Source organism: Phoca vitulina, unplaced genomic scaffold, assembly GCF_004348235.1.
Source record: "Phoca vitulina isolate PV1807 unplaced genomic scaffold, GSC_HSeal_1.0 scaffold38, whole genome shotgun sequence".
Taxonomy (NCBI): domain Eukaryota; kingdom Metazoa; phylum Chordata; class Mammalia; order Carnivora; family Phocidae; genus Phoca; species Phoca vitulina.
The window spans coordinates 3,601,447-3,617,496 of NW_022589741.1; the positions used below are offsets into that span (position 1 = coordinate 3,601,447).

The 16,050-nt window shown below is 40.0% G+C and overlaps 1 protein-coding gene across 12 annotated transcripts in view; it reads left to right on the plus strand.

The window, feature by feature from the left end:
* GRIA4 (glutamate ionotropic receptor AMPA type subunit 4) overlaps nucleotides 1-16,050 on the plus strand; it is a 578,537-nt gene that overhangs the window by 504,599 nt on the left and 57,888 nt on the right. For 11 of the 12 annotated variants that reach the window (XM_032427877.1, XM_032427876.1, XM_032427875.1 and 8 more), the window contains 4 exons: nucleotides 764-922; nucleotides 4,373-4,540; nucleotides 5,749-5,853; nucleotides 11,162-11,272. In XM_032427877.1, the coding sequence (XP_032283768.1) occupies nucleotides 764-922; nucleotides 4,373-4,540; nucleotides 5,749-5,853; nucleotides 11,162-11,272 (543 nt within the window). Of the gene's footprint in view, nucleotides 1-763; nucleotides 923-4,372; nucleotides 4,541-5,748; nucleotides 5,854-11,161; nucleotides 11,273-12,559; nucleotides 14,711-16,050 lie in introns of those variants that run through there. The other variant, XM_032427880.1, reaches the window with a different exon arrangement.

A 16,050-nucleotide genomic window follows, 5' to 3' on the forward strand; every position in this document is an offset into this window, starting at 1 on the left:
ATAGGTTTTTTCCCCCTCTTCTTCTAATTGCCCATTTGTTTTACACTTGTATTGAGTGTTTGTTTTTGTAAAGCACCTTAAATACTTAGCAGGAAAAAAAAGGCCAGGTATAAAAAAAATTGATAGATAGGAAGAGGAAAGTAAACAACTTTACAAAATTTTTGCAATTCACCTGTGGACGGAGCGAGAACACTCTTTCCTCAGCCCACCTGGTGAGCACCATCTTGTTTCCCAGCACACAGAAGTCCACGAATGTCCTGTCTTGCTCTCTTCTCTTCCGTTACCATGTCCCAGGACTTTGAGGATTGTAGTGACTCATAGAATCAAAACTTTTACACTCTCTGGCTCAAATTATTGGCTCCGTCTGCTTTCAGACCACTTTGTAATTAAACTGAACCCCCCTAAAAAGGTACCCATCACAGACTCAATCTGTCATAATACCTTGATATTCCCTTCACATAAGACACATTTCTACGTATCTGTGTGAGATCCATGCTTCATAAAAGGCATTCAGAGGCATTCAAGAAATACTTGTTAAATTGAGCTGGACTGAAAATATTTTTATCCTTTTCTCATGTATTAGATTTGGGATGACAGAATTTAACAGCTAAATTAGGCATAATTGAACCCTCCACCGTCTCCAGCCATTGCTTTATCAGAAATCTAGATAGATATCCATGTTTGTTATTAACTTATGTTACCATTGAAGAGCTGAAATGTCTAATGAACTAAACTTAGCAAACTGCCATACTGATTTCTATAGGGATTCAAGGATATTTCTCTTGAGAGATTTGTACATGGTGGAGCCAATGTTACAGGATTCCAGTTGGTCGATTTTAACACACCTATGGTGACCAAACTAATGGATCGTTGGAAGAAACTAGACCAGAGAGAGTATCCAGGATCTGAGACTCCTCCAAAGGTACGTGTTTACAGTACGAGAGCCAAAACAAGAAGGCAGAGTGCTATCTTGCTTGACTGCGGCTGGGTGTGTGTGTTGCGTGACTCAAATTTTTCACCACTCTACCCACATCTGCAAATGACCCCCCACAAGGATTGATTTGGGGGTCACAACCAAATTTTAGCAAGTAGGCAAATTTACAAATACAGGATCCATGAATGAGGAGGATCAAATGCACTCCCTTGAATTGTACTTGATTTTTTTGGTGTCCCATCAAAGATGTAAAACATGATTTCTGATCTTGTGACTCCCTGCCCTAATGCAAAAGAAATCTTCTGGAATAAAGGTATTCCACAAGATAGGCCTAGCAAGTCTTTCCAGTCAGATGTGCTTTTGCTTCCTGTCTGGCCAGCCAAATTGCACTGCCCTACATTTTCCCCTCCTTCCCAGTCCCTCTGCTCTTGCCCGGACCTCCACTGCTCTCCACTTCATTTCCATCTGTCAAATCCAACCACCTACTGAGCGTTTGTCTCAAATGCTGCTTTCTCTATGAAGCCTTTCCTTAGTTTTCCAGAAAATATGAGCCTTTCCGGCTGTGTGATCTCCATAATATTTGACTGTGTTATTCTCACCAAGGACTTACCATAATTTTTTATGTACTTCTTGTTTCCCTTCTCTAAACTCCTATGGAGCAGTAACGATCTGGGACACATCCTTGTCCTTGCAATTCCCAGCCAGTGTCCAGCACCTTTTTCAAAGAGCTCACAGATACCATATGCTATTTCATTCTTGCAACCACCACAAGAAATAGTCACTGTTATCTTGTTCTGTTTGGTTTTGCTCTGTTTTGTGTTCCATAGCTGAAAAATGCACACATTCCCATAAAACTATGAGTAGCAGAGTTAGAATTCATGGAGTTCTTTCTTCTCAAAGCCCGGACTCCTGGCGTTGAGCTATGATTCTGCCAAACTCTGTCTTGTTATCTGCAAACCTTGGTAAACAGAGCTCACTTCTCCATTGCAATCACTAGTTAAAGCAGGAAATAACTCTCGGCCAAGACCTTAGTTTTACCCTGCCCTAAAATGAAGTATTTATTCAATAAGAATTTTCTAGATGCCATCTAGAAGTATGCGCCCATAAATATGATTTCTTGGACTTTAACACAGTAAGACATGTAGGAGGGAATTAAATCCCTTGAAAAGGTAAAACCTATTTAAACTTCTGCCTCTTTCCGTGTCTCAGCTCTATGACCTCAAAGGTCTTTGCTGCTCTAGCCGGCTATCTGCTCTGTTCTGCCCCGCTCTGTATGATATCTGCCCCCCTCTGTATGATATCTGCCCCCCTCTATGATATCTGCCCCCCCCGTATGATATCTCCCCCCCCTCTTTAATTCCTTCCCCTCTCTATGATATCTGCCCCCCATGATATCTGCCCCCCTCTATGATATCTGCCCCCTTTCTATATCTGCCCCCCATATCTGCCCCCCATGATATCTGCCCCCTCTCTATGATATCTGCCCCCCCATGATATCTGCCCCCATGATATCCACCCCCTCTATGATATCTGCCCCCCTCTCTATGATATCTGCCCCCCTCTATGATATCTGCCCCCCTCTCTATGATATCTGCCCTTTTTCCTGGTTCACTTGTTTCGTACAAATGCATGGACTTCTTAAAACACAGCAAATGCATTTGCTTTTTGGTACCATCTCTTCTCAGCTTTTTCCCCCCTATTAAAAAAGCAACAGTGTTTTTTTCCTTTTTCCTTTCTTGATCCTAAAATACTAGCAGGGCATTCTTCTCATGCCCTTTATGTCTTTAGTAAGTTCTCCTTTATTTCTTTTTTTTATTTTCTTTACAAAACAAAACAAACAAACAAAATGATTTGGTGGCTTTCTCTAGTCAAAGATGTGCTTGGTCCATGCAGGAGAGGAGGTACATTCCTGTTTGGTTTCGCACCTTGCTTAAGCACCTTCATTTCCGTCAGCCTCCCCATCCCAGTGGTGGGGGTGTAAGCCTGTCCATAAATCTATTTTGTCATGTCTTTGAAGAATGTATTGCAAGGCTGTTAATTTATATGTCCCACGTACATCTTTCTGATGAAGCTTTTTAACCAGGTTCTCTACCCTTGAAAGGTTCTTTGTTAGGATTTCTCTTCTTTATCTCATCCACGTTTCAGCCTCTCTTTCCCACAATGCCAGCTGGTGTGCCTACTACTCCTGGGGCCTAAGTTTGCTTCCTGCAATTTGAACCTCAAATGATTTTTTTTTCTTTTGCAAGCAGCCAAGCAAGGAGATCATCCTCCGTATTCCGCAGCACAGAACTACCCTGGCACAGGCTTAGGATGTGTTCCTCCCCGAAAACGGACCGTATGGATTTCCTGAGACAGATCGTGCCGGTTTTCGGCCATGATTAGCCATGGTGCTCTGCGGTGCTTCGGGAGAATTGTCCCCTCTTTTCCACATGTTCAGGAAGTCCCTAGTCAAACTGTACACATGTTCCCTGTTCCTTTTATTTTCAACTTAAACTTAAGCTACATTTTCTTCTGTTTTTCCTCTGAGTAGTGCTTTTCCTAGCCCGAATAATGTTTTTCCCAAGGGCTTTGTCTTTTCTCCCAGAGAAGTGAGGGGGAGTCCTCAGAAAGCACATGGCATGCACTTCACTTCTCCACCCTGGCCCTGGGTTACAGTGGAAATGGGGGTGGGGGGAGACTCATCACGCCCGCACACGTACTCACAACCGGTGGGGGCAGAGCGATGCTCATTCCTATGGAGCGCAGTGACCAGTGTTAAATCAGCAAGTGTTATTTCTGGCATCTTAGATCTAAGGAGTGGTAAACATTCCCACATTCTTCTGAGAAGCCAAACCCACACATACACTTCAAGTCAGCAAACAAATGTGAAATCTCAAGGAGCCGTGCTCGGCATTTCGGAAGAGGCATCCCTGCCCCTCCTGGGACAACCACAGCCCGGGAGCCAAGGCAGAAGGTGGCCGTCATGCACTTAGCCGCTTATACTTTATCTCTTGCTACTCAGACACGACGAAAAGAGGTCTTGCTTTTCTCAGCTGATGGAAAACTGTGCATTCGAATTTCTGTTCTTCAGAGTGTGTTTTCTCCTTTTAAAATCAGAGTGGTAAAGGAGCGCCTGAGTGGCTCAGTCGGTTAAGCGTCCCACTCTTGATCTCAGCTCAGGTCTTGATCAGGGTCTCAGGGTCCTGATTTTAAGCCCCACATTGGGCTCCATGGAGCCTACTTTAAAAAAAAAAAATCAGAGTGGTAAGATTTGGTATACATTCTTTATAATAAAATGATAATAGAAATTCCTGAAGCTAGAATCAATTAATTATCAGTAATTTACTTATCCTTCAGACGGGCGGGTGCTTAATGTCATAAGCCCAAAGAGCCCCCCTGACTGTTTCTGGATTGATAAGATTTTACCATTCACCATTATAATTACTTTCATTTTGTTAGTACACATCTGCTCTGACTTATGATGGAGTCCTTGTGATGGCCGAAACGTTCCGCAATCTTAGAAGACAGAAAATTGATATTTCCAGGAGAGGAAATGCTGGGGATTGTCTTGCAAATCCTGCCGCTCCCTGGGGCCAGGGGATTGACATGGAGAGGACACTCAAACAGGTAACTCACAATTTTATTTAAGTGCAGTTTATTTCACAGTCCTGTTTAAGTGGCATATTCAAGAAAACGGAATAATTTATCTGAGAATAAATATATATTATAACTGCCATTTTAATATATTAAGCCATTATCATTTTTGAGACATTTCTAAATAAAATACTGAGTAGAATACTATTTATATCTTATGTAGATGCTTAGTCAAGATAAACTAGGTTACGCCACAGTAATAGCCCCAAGTCCCAACGGCTATGAATAAGAATGTTTCTCACTCAATCAAACGTTATATTAGGAGGGATATTCTGTGTATTGTAATCACTCAGGGACCCAGGCTGACAGAGAAGCTACCACCCAAAATGCCACAAAGGGAAATCGAGTTATGGAAGATTTCAGATTGGCGATTAAATGCTGTGGCCCAGTGGTGGCACTCATCACAGCTGTTTACAACTCACTTATTTTAGTCACATAGGCCTACCTAACTACAAGGGCTCTGGGAAGTACAGCCTATCTTGGGTCCAGAAAGTACAAGATCCAGAAATATTTTTTAAACACTGCTAATGACTACCTCAGTAGATCTTTAAATTGCCTTGTAACCTTGGATTAAGTAATTTGTTTATTTTTCTCTGTTTGGGTTATACTAACATTATTTTTCAAATGATTAATGGAATATGTATATATTTTTAATATTAATGTTTTAAACATTCTGAAATACCCTGAGTTCAGATCCTAAGTAAAAATGAATTAAAAGGAAATTTGGAATAAAGTAAACTTGAATTTTTTAATATATTTATATTTTGAACTTCTTAATTTTAATAGTATCAAGGTGAAATATGATCCACTATGATTAGCAGGATTACTTAATGTATTATGTGAACACATAAATTGAACCGAAAACTAACTATGAATGAACCATATTTCCTTTCCTATAGGCGCACTTCAGTATTGAGGAAGTATTCTTTATCACATAACAAAAAAAACATATTCCTCTTTCAAGTATAGAGCAGAAGTGCTTATATTACTATATTACCTTTGATTTACATCTTTCAGCTTATATCCCAGCAGCTCAAATACCCTTTGGTTTTTTAATGAGTTATGTATAGTTTATAGTTCCAAACCCAATGTGTTGTCATAAGCCTAGCACATGAAGTCAAGATTTCTGTAAGCAAAATGGCCCATGGAATATATGTATGGATTTTATTTTTCATTAATAGGTTCGCATTCAAGGACTGACAGGGAATGTTCAATTTGACCACTATGGACGTAGGGTCAATTATACAATGGATGTGTTTGAGCTGAAGAGCACGGGTCCCAGAAAGGTGAGCTACACTCAACCTGCTTTCTTAGTTTGCATTTGACGTTCTTAAAGGCTTACAGGTAAAAGGTAGCTGAATATTCTGCATTTGTTTTTAAATGTGAGTACTTACAAATTGTATTTTTTTATAATCTGTGCTGAAATAAATTCTTGTGTCATATAATTGATATGTAATGGTGTGCCAAAGCTGAAACAAACTAATTTACATACTGTTTACATCCTTTATCCAAAGTGGAAGCAATATTTTAAAAAAAAGACTTAGCAAAAAGAATCCTGAAAAACAAAATGTACTCTGCAGGAAAGTACATCTTGCAGGTTAAGAGACCTACTCACCTCCATGCAGTCATTTATGAAATCGTCAGAGAGAACAAAGGAAGCTACTTCTAAGGAGTGGGCTTACTGAGAACTGACTATATGTTCTTGAAATAAGCAAGTAAACACATTCCAATGAGCAAAAGAAAGAGAAGGTAGAAGATGAGATTATTAAGATTATCACTTGGCTAGTGGGGGAGAGAAATACCTGAGAAACTCTAATTGAGGGGACAAGGAGGTTGGGTGGGAAGCTGACAGATTCCTGGATTTCGGGAGTTAACTCCGCTGGTGGTAGGATGTGACTAGGCAGATCTGTGGTCTTCCAAACATCCAGAAAGTACCGGATGTAATGGAACCATAGGATCCCACCCCGGTAATTGACAACGACATTTTATACCTAACGTACGTAATGTTTAACATTCCTTTTCTGTAGGATTAGCTAGAATGCTCAAGGAAAAACATGTTCAGTTACCTTATCTAAAAATTCTGTCCAAACACTTGGCTGTTTTAAAAAACTTTCTCATATGTGATTTCCTGTTAGAATGTAATAATGATAGCTGTAATTTATGAAATGTCTGCTGTGTCCCAAACACTGGACTTGGTGTAATTTAATCCTCACAACAAACCTGTAATGCGAGTACCATTAGCTCCCTTTTTCCAATGAGAAAATTATAGCCCAACAGGTTATAGTTACTTGTCTAAGGCTCGTAAATGAGAAAAACAAGGATTTTAATTCAGGTGTGCCTGTCTCTGGAATGGTTCTGCATCATCATTCCACCCGAGTAGAACCTGCTCTAAAGGAGTTTACTTTCTGGTGGGGTAGAATACAAGTTCCATGACAGTTAAAGAGAAGACATGTGGAGATTCTAAAGAGGAAGAGATTACTTGCAGCTGGGAGAAAACAAATCGAAGAAGGCTTCATGGAGGAGGTAGGATTTAACGTTAGCCAGGTAGGCACGGAAGCTGGAAGCGGCGAGAACTTGAAGTGAGTCAGGGAGGGAGGACAGCTGAAGTCACGATGGGAAGTGTCAGAGGCTCTCCTGGTTACGTTTTGCTCCAGTCTGTTATGGGACATGCTTCTGTGTGCACAAGAAGGAGAGATTTGGAGCTGCTGTGAAAACCATCCCTAGCTTTTCAGCCTCTCAGTGCATTAATACAGGGACGCTGCAGCCTACCTGAACCGGCTCAGCGAGGGCAGGAGACAGGTGACTGCCGGGGAGCAGTGCTGCCTGACGGGCCCCCCCAAAGACTGCCTGCAGCGGGGCAATGAGACGTGCTCCCAGAAGAAATGTACTGAGTTCCGTGTCCACACCGACTTTACCCACTCTGTCCGCACACGGCCAGCAACAGGAAAGAAGGAGGCCCGTTTGGGGCAAAATCCTGGCCGCTCTGGAGCGGACTCCCCAGGCCCCTCAAAACACGGGCTCACTGGTGGGTGGAGGCAGAACCTTCCTGCCACACACCAGACGTTGCAAAATTAGCCACTTAAACAAGCTTCCTAAAATGCAAAAGACAGTCCCATACTTCACAAAACAGTTAAGTACCAAAAGCAAAATGACCTCTCTATAAAAGAAAGAATAATGTAAAAAGGAGACTGGTGGTAATGAGTGGTAAGAGCAAGTGAGTTATTTATGACACTGAATCCTGCCATGGCCTGTTGGTAATGACAATTAAGGTTTTTTAAAGGGAAGCTAAAGAGGGACTGGGGAGAGTGAGGAATGTCTTCACACTCAGCTGACACCCATCTAAGACTCTTGAAAGAAATATGAAGTGTAAAATCGTGTAAACTCATCCGTCTTCGTTTTTCTGTGGCAGCGATCAACTTGGGCATTCTGTCAGGAATATTAAACTTAAAAATGAGCTACCACGAGAAACACGCTGCTGATGAAATTCAGCAGTATGTCTGGAAAGTGAGCAATCGCTCTTGTAAATGGGACACTTGCCAGCAAGGGAGTTGTCTCTGAAAATAGATCAGAGTCTGCCCATCAGATCGTCTGACTGCTGTAGCAGGAGCCCTGATGCAGGGACTTGTTCTAGCTCTTTCCGAAGTCCTGGCTCCTAAGTGGGGTGGAGTCTTCCCAGCCCAGTGACCCCCCAGGGAATGCCCCAGAACCAGATGTGCGTGCTTTCAGGAACTCTCAATTGTAAAAATTTTATGTATTGAGAGCAGATGATAGGCCAAACACAGACATGGAAAATTGATGTGCATTTTTATATATAATCCTCACAACAACCTGAAAGAGAGATATATCTTTTCTCATTTTAAAGAAGAGGAAAAAGTAAGACTCAGAGACACCGAGGAACCAGCCCAGGGATGTTCAGCTCAAAAGACATGGAGGGGGTTGGAAACCAGGGCTCAGCTAGCTCCAGAGCTCACTCTCTTTGTTGCTATGAAATACCATCAGACCCGGAGCCCATAAGAGTTCTTTTTAGGGCTGGTGTGGGAATTAAGCCATATTGGGGTGGGGGGGAAGGTCTGGTCCTATCAGCCCTCCAAGGAACAAGCTTTGAGTAGAACAGGGGCTCCTCCTGAACCCAATCCCTACATTGCAGGCAAGGGCCACTGTAAACACAGAGATGTCTACTCGTAGTGTGGTGGTGTTTATGCACAATTCACCTTTAGGAGTCCAGAGAAGACAAATATGTTCCTGACATCCCTGCCAGTTGAGTGATTTAAACACTTCCATATTTTTGCTCCAGCATTACAAAAGTATTCTTCACCCAATTTCTGTCTCTAGGAAAAATGCCTACTTCCCTGTCTGATTAAATAGACCAGGCATGCAAAGAGTTCTTAGTACATTGTAAAATGATGTGAAGAACTAGAGAAGGAAACCCCATCTCACATGAGGTGTTCTAGTCCAAACTTTAGGATTCCTTTCTTCGGGAAGTGACTCTCTGACGCCCTTCCCAGCGTGTCTATGGCCCAGTGAGATCTAGCATGAATGGTCCCATACCCCAAACCACATCTTCCTTTTTTCACAGAATTGCAGGTAAATATAAGGCAAACAGATACAGTTAGGTAAAATTTTGCTCTTTAGTTTAATTTGTCAACACTTCTAAATCATTTCTTTTAAGGGTAGATAGTCGTGAAGCTGTTTTAAATGCAAAATGTCAAGGTCTTGCCAACATCTGAGGACTCTTCAGAATGTCCCAAATCTGTGGTTTTTCTGTTGTGGGATCTCATTAATAAAGAAAAATGCCTTTCCCAGAGAATGGGCTGCTGAGACCTGGAGGGCGGCTGCCTCGTAACCAAGTGCTAAGCTGTAAAACCTATTTTCATGTCATATAAACCATCATGAGGAAAGGAGAATTAACAGGAGGCAACTGACATGTTTTGTCTTTTTTTTATTTTGTAAGTACACGTAAGAATTGAGGCTGCATGAGGATGTATGTACGTCTCAAAGGCATACTTGTTTTTAAATTAACTGTTTCGCTGAGTTATTAAGTAAATGTCAGCTACCAATAGATTCATATGGACACTTGAAAACTATTGCTGAACTGATAGATGTTCATAATTTCAAATCAAACTAACAACTACAGCCAACCGTATTAATGAAAATTCATTTCCCCCATCTATGCTGTGCCTGTATGTGCGACATTTGTGAACAACACAGCACCTGTTGCCGACACATTAATGCTTACTTTATTTCAATACGTCCACAAATACTAACACGACAGTCAAGAAAGTTGGAGGAAGCAGGAGACTTCCAAGAACATTAGAACCAACAGTGAATACAGACCAGTAAGCAGTTACATACATTTTATCGGAGACAGGAGTTTGATCAACTGTATCCAGAAATTCAAGAAAGAAGTTGGGCACGCATTGAGTGCACACGCACTGGGGAGGTCGTGGAGGTTGGCAGCCGCGTGGGTGGACTCGGTGTCTTACAGAATGTTTGGAATTCCGGCCCCTCTGGGGTGTGACCCCCTCGTGTGCTGTTAACCTGCTAGGTCCTCATCTCCAAAGGGCGGGTCCCTGTTGCACCTACCTCTACATTTGCTGTGTGTATAAACCTTGAGATGCGTATTTAGGTGCTCTGCCCCAGAGCAAGCAGTACTAGCCATTCCTAGTACTTAGTAGTTGGCAGGATACAAAGAACCCTAAATTTCCTTTAGGACCCCATTAGAGTTTCCTGCTTTGTAAAGTACTTAACTAAGTACTTAATATATTTTATGGAAAGGACTTTCTTTCACCTCTAAGTGAGAAAGTAATGTAAGGATTTAAAAATAAAAAAATACAAATTTGGGTGCCTGGGTGGCTCAGTTGGTTAAGCGACTGCCTTCGGCTCAGGTCATGATCTCAGGGTCCTGGGATCGAGTCCCACATCGGGCTCCCTGTTCAGCAGGGAGTCTGCTTCTCCCTCTGACCCCCCCCCCCCCGCCTCATGCTCTCTCTTTTATTCTCTCTCTCTCTCAAATAAATAAAATCTTTTAAAAAAAATACGAATTTAAGTGTAATCTTCACAAGTGAAAATATTGTTCATTAATATTAACCTCGGATGTATTTAGCATTTTAGAAATGGTCAGATTTTTACCCAGTGGCTAGGTTATGTAAAACCCCAAACTATTTCTATATTGCCTTATATATGCAAGTCTTTTTTGTTAAAAATACCCTATACATATTCCCTTTATGGTAAAACCTGTAACATCATTGATAAAATCATGTAAATTAATTTTAGAGGGTGCCAGTCAATCCCACTAGAAGAGAGGATCAACGTAAAATGGTATTCCATCTGTATCCATATTCTTTTTTGAACGTCTCCTTCCCCAATGTCTTGGCTGCTCCAAGACTGTAAATTATGAAGTTGCCAAATGTACAACCAGGCAGTATCATTAATGTCAGAAAAACTGGCTCATCTTCAATTAAAAAAACTTCCAAAACCTCCTTTTTTCTCCATTTTAAATTTGTTTGCTTACTTATTAATACCCCTCATGGTTCCAAAAATAACTAGAGAGAACTGTTCTAAGATGTGTTTTCAAGAATTTTCTCTGTTTGGCAGGTTGGTTACTGGAATGATATGGATAAATTGGTCTTGATTCAAGATGTACCCACTCTTGGCAATGACACAGCAGCTATTGAGAACAGAACGGTGGTTGTAACCACAATTATGGTAAGTTTCGGTCTATGCTTTATGCTGTTTCGTCTTGTCCACAGGCAGCTTTAATCCCCCAGCTATGGTGAACAGGGTAAAAGCTGCATTGTAGCTGGGGTGACGTGCATGTTCTGATCCACAAAAGTCTGTTGAGGCTTTGAATAGGTTTGCCCTGAGCTTTGAATACATTCAGTACTTTTATTTGTATTATCTTTCGTTGCAATGTTCTTGGAAAGATGCTCATGTGTTAAAAATGGAAACTGTCACACTCTAGTTAGAAATGGATGAAATGCTAACATTCCAAAGGACAAAAGAATGAACATGAAGAATCAGCAACCTGTCACATAAAAACATCTGGTAGTAAACACCATATTATTGTCGTTACCATGTTTTTATGACATCAATGTAATAATAGTTAATAGTGTCAAAATTGATCACTTTCAAGTAGTTTAATCATTGGATAATGATTTGCCTTGTCTGTTTATAATAGTGGGGATATGAATGTAAAGATTTTAATGAACGTGTTTTATACAACTAAATGCTTTAGAAATAAATTTTGTTCTCTATTTATTTTTAATGTGAAAAGGGTGTTCTGCACCGATTATTTTTCTCATTGACCAATGACAAATACACAGTACAATTTATTGGACTTCTAAGACTTAAGGAAAGTATGATTGCTCCATCCTGTCACATCATAAAGTGGAAACTACTCTAAATTTTAAAGAAGTGTTTTCAAAGAGATCCTCAAGAAATTACCTTTTCAATCATAGAATATTGTTGAAGTCAACCACACCCTTTCGAGTCCATGCTGGTCAAAGGAGATCAACAATCGGTACCTATAGCTTCAGCTCCCTGTCTCGTTAGGCAGAACACATTTTTAATTATTTATGAAGCCCTTACTCTAAATAAAGTGGGAGTACTTTATGTCAGTTTCTAGCTTATGTAACTGTGGTTTTTAGTAACGTCAAGTTATTTCCAAAAATTTGGGCACCGAGGTCAAAGCATGAAAATGCCAGAGAGAAGCGTTCATATGTTACCATGAGTGTTCTCTGTGTCACATCCCCAGCAGCCATGTCATGTTACTCCACCAAGCCTTGGTGGGAAGTTGATGATTTTAGAATGCAACCCAACCAACAGCAGTTTTTGTGTAAGAGTGCAAAATGCACTCCTTCTAGCTTAATTTTGTAATAGTTGCATGGGACTTTTGAAAAGCAGTATATATACATATATATATATATATATTTCTTTTCCTAAAAAGACACAATAATGGAAAGTCATACTTCAGTACAGTCCTCCTCTTTTCAGCCTCTGATGAAGAATCCTATTTTAAGAAATTGATCAAGAAAGAAATGAGTTCCACGCTGTTCGACCATTCCTAACTAAGGCTCAAGTCTTGTTCTCCTGTGTAGTAAATATAAGCTAATTTTTCATGTGGGATTCTTCTTGGATGACCAACTCTGGACTACCAGAAAAAAATTTTTTTCTTAAGTTCTGTGACTTTTCTGAGATACTAGAACAAAAGAAGAATTAATCCTCATCTTTCTCAAGAAAATATATAGATGTTGAAAGAGAATCACTTAGCAATTCTGACATAGCAATTCCCCTATCCTGAAATGAGGTCATTGTACATAAAGGTGGAATTATATCACTCCTAATTCCAAGTGAAGGTTTTCTAAAAGTAAATATCTATGAATTTGTGTGCTTGATTCTGAATATACACAATTGTTTTCTTTAAAGGTGTTTTGAAATTTTGCCTGTTCTCTGTGAAATAAAGTGTCTGAATGTGCATTATAGGTATAATGTAGAGAATCTCCTTTCCACCCCTATTATTAAAGGGGCTGGAGATAAAATTCTTAAAACCAAAATATTGAATCAGTTTGCAAGCATGGCTCATTTTCAGAAAGCATGCTACCAAAAGATCAGTTAAAATGATTGAGAAATTCAATTGTTTCCTTCATACATAAAGAATATTCTGTAAAGCTGTTGTTTGACAGTGGTGTCATCAGTATTTTTGCTATCAAAATAGTGCAATACTAGTATTTGTCTTTTGTATAAAAATGTAATCTTCGTAAAATAATACCTCTTTGGGCTTTGCAACTGCATAATCATTCAGTGATTAAAAAAAGAACACTAGAATCCTTTCCCTAAACATGTTCCTTGTATTTGCTTTTGTTGAGAATGGTCATCCGGGACCTATGACAGTTCCACCATCTCATTCATGTTGAAAGAAATATGATTGCTTCTAGACAAATGAGATATTGGCACCTGCGTGTAATAATCTCCCAAATTCAACTGAAAACTCCCAACACAGATGGAGCTGGTTAGACCCTGTAATATGTGCAAGACAGCTATCTAGACACGGAAGGTTGAGAGTGTTGCTGCCCTGGAAATCATTCACTTTGATCAAAACTGATATGGCCTTGCTGTTCTTCCCATTTGTCTTTCCTTGGTGTATGTTGTTATTTATATGTTGATACATTGTAATGATATATGCTGTTGTTAAATAAAATTGATTGAGAAATTCATTTATTCATCCATAAATATTTATTAAGCGTCTGCTGTGTGCTGGGCACCACTGTGAGCCCAGGGATATGCTAGAGAACAAGACCGACAGCCCAGGGATATGCTAGAGAACAAGACCGACAACAGTCCTATGCTCAAGTGAGTTTATATTCCAGTGAAAGAAGCAAACAAACAATAGATAATGTAGACTAGATATCATTCTTAAAGAAAAAGTGGCTCCAGCTTTCTGTACTGTTGAAATTTATTTTTTCTTATAACAGTATTGTCTACCTGTGACGTGATCCTCGTTTTAATGGCTCATTTATTCCACCTGAATACCGTCGTGCTGCATAACTTGGCTGAATCTCAATAAAAAGTAAAATTGGCAGCATCACCCAATGAGGATCATGACTACAAGGTTGAAAGGTCTCAAGTTTTGAGTTCAGATGCTATTTTCTGTCTTTAAGGCGTAGTGACTAGAAATTTGATAAAGCCTGTAATTGTATATGAGACTGTGAGTCATGCTGCCGTTCTGCGTTCTCGGGAATAGTTTCTGTCAGCATCGGAAGGCGGCCAGATCTGTGCCGTGCGGTTTGCATTCCCGCAGCAGTTGAGGAGAAGGCAGCGTGCAGTGGGGAGACGTGTAATCTCACTCTGGCTGCCGAACTCTCTGGAAAAGCAGAGATAAAGCAGTATTTCAGCCAAGCCCGTTTTCCCCCAAATGTTCAGCACTGAAGCTGAACGGTGCTTATGATGCATTCCTCAGCTAAGAAGCTATTTCTTACCATCTTGTTAACGTAACAATCCTTTAGGAAGATTTTCCGTAAATCCCCATTTATTCACTGCATAATTATGTTACAAACCTGAGAGCGGTTTTACTTACCACACTTGATCTTTCCAGAGGTTACTTTTTTTATACCTTTTCATTAGATGTTTGATATTTTATCTTCTCTATGTAGAATTTTATAGCTGCACTCCACATATATACATGTGCATATACAATACACACGTATATTTTTATATCATATATACATATGTACATATATATACAAAAACATACTTATTTCTTCCTTGCACTGAGTATTTCCCCCATACATACACCTGCCTCCAAAGGGCTTAGCACTCAACTAGTTTTGAAATACCTTATTTTGAATAAATTTAAAACTGCGCAGCCATCCAATTTGCTCATTTTTTCTCTGAATTGAATAATAATATGTCAGTTTCTCCTTTTAAGAATTTTACCCAGGGGATAAATTGTCTACCTCCAGTAAGATTCTTTGGAGAAAAGCAAATATCCACACAGCAAATAACTTCGGTTGATACTACTGATTTTATTATTTTAACTCTTTGCAATAGTAATTTTAATGAATTATATTTTTATGTTTAGAAAACCTTAAAGCCTTTCTAATAAGTATCTGTTTCAACAGCTTTGCTAAATATAAATAATCCAAAAAATTTTATCTCAGTAGGAAAATACTTTATTGATTGGAAATCATCTTAATTCATTTACACAAACGTTTCCTTAAGCAAGCCCTAATGTAGCAGGTTTAGACAGAGATTGATTTCTTTCCTGAAATAGCAGAGCAGATGTAGAACACTACCCATTATGGAAATTTTAGTAATAAACTCATAATCACTAAGAAGTAATGCATTTAAAATAACTTCTGAGGAGTTATGTTCCGCAGAGCACGGTAGTGGATGATAAAGATGGTAGGTTAGACTCTTAAGGCAGAAGTAAGAGGTTATATTCCACTTCTCTGATCATTCCATTTTTATTCACAGTTGAACACCTGAACTCCATAAGGACTCCTTATCAAAGATGCCCCACAAATCCTCCTTAACGATTGGCTAGGACTCATTTTCCATTATATTGAAAAGATTTGGTATTTTCTTCACCCGTAGTAGCCCCAAACACTTGTATTAAATCCTCCCCAGAGGGCGCCTGGGTGGCTCAGTTGGTTAAGCGACTGCCTTCAGCTCAGGTCATGATCCTGGAGTCCCTGGATCGAGTCCCACATCAGGCTCCCTGCTCGGCAGGGAGTCTGCTTCTCCCTCTGACCCTAACCCCTCTCATGTGCTCTCTCTCATTCTCTCTCTCTCAAATAAATAAATAAAATCTTTAAAAAAAAAAAAAATCCTCCCCAGATATGCAGGTCAGAAAGGCTACTTGGGGGCAAAATTGTCAGGTTGGGTTGGTGCAAAGGAGAGGTTGGGAGAGCATTGAGGATCTGCTACTCATGTAGGCTTAATATGAAAGAAAAGCAAAGACACACTTGAAGAAAGTGAGGGGCGCT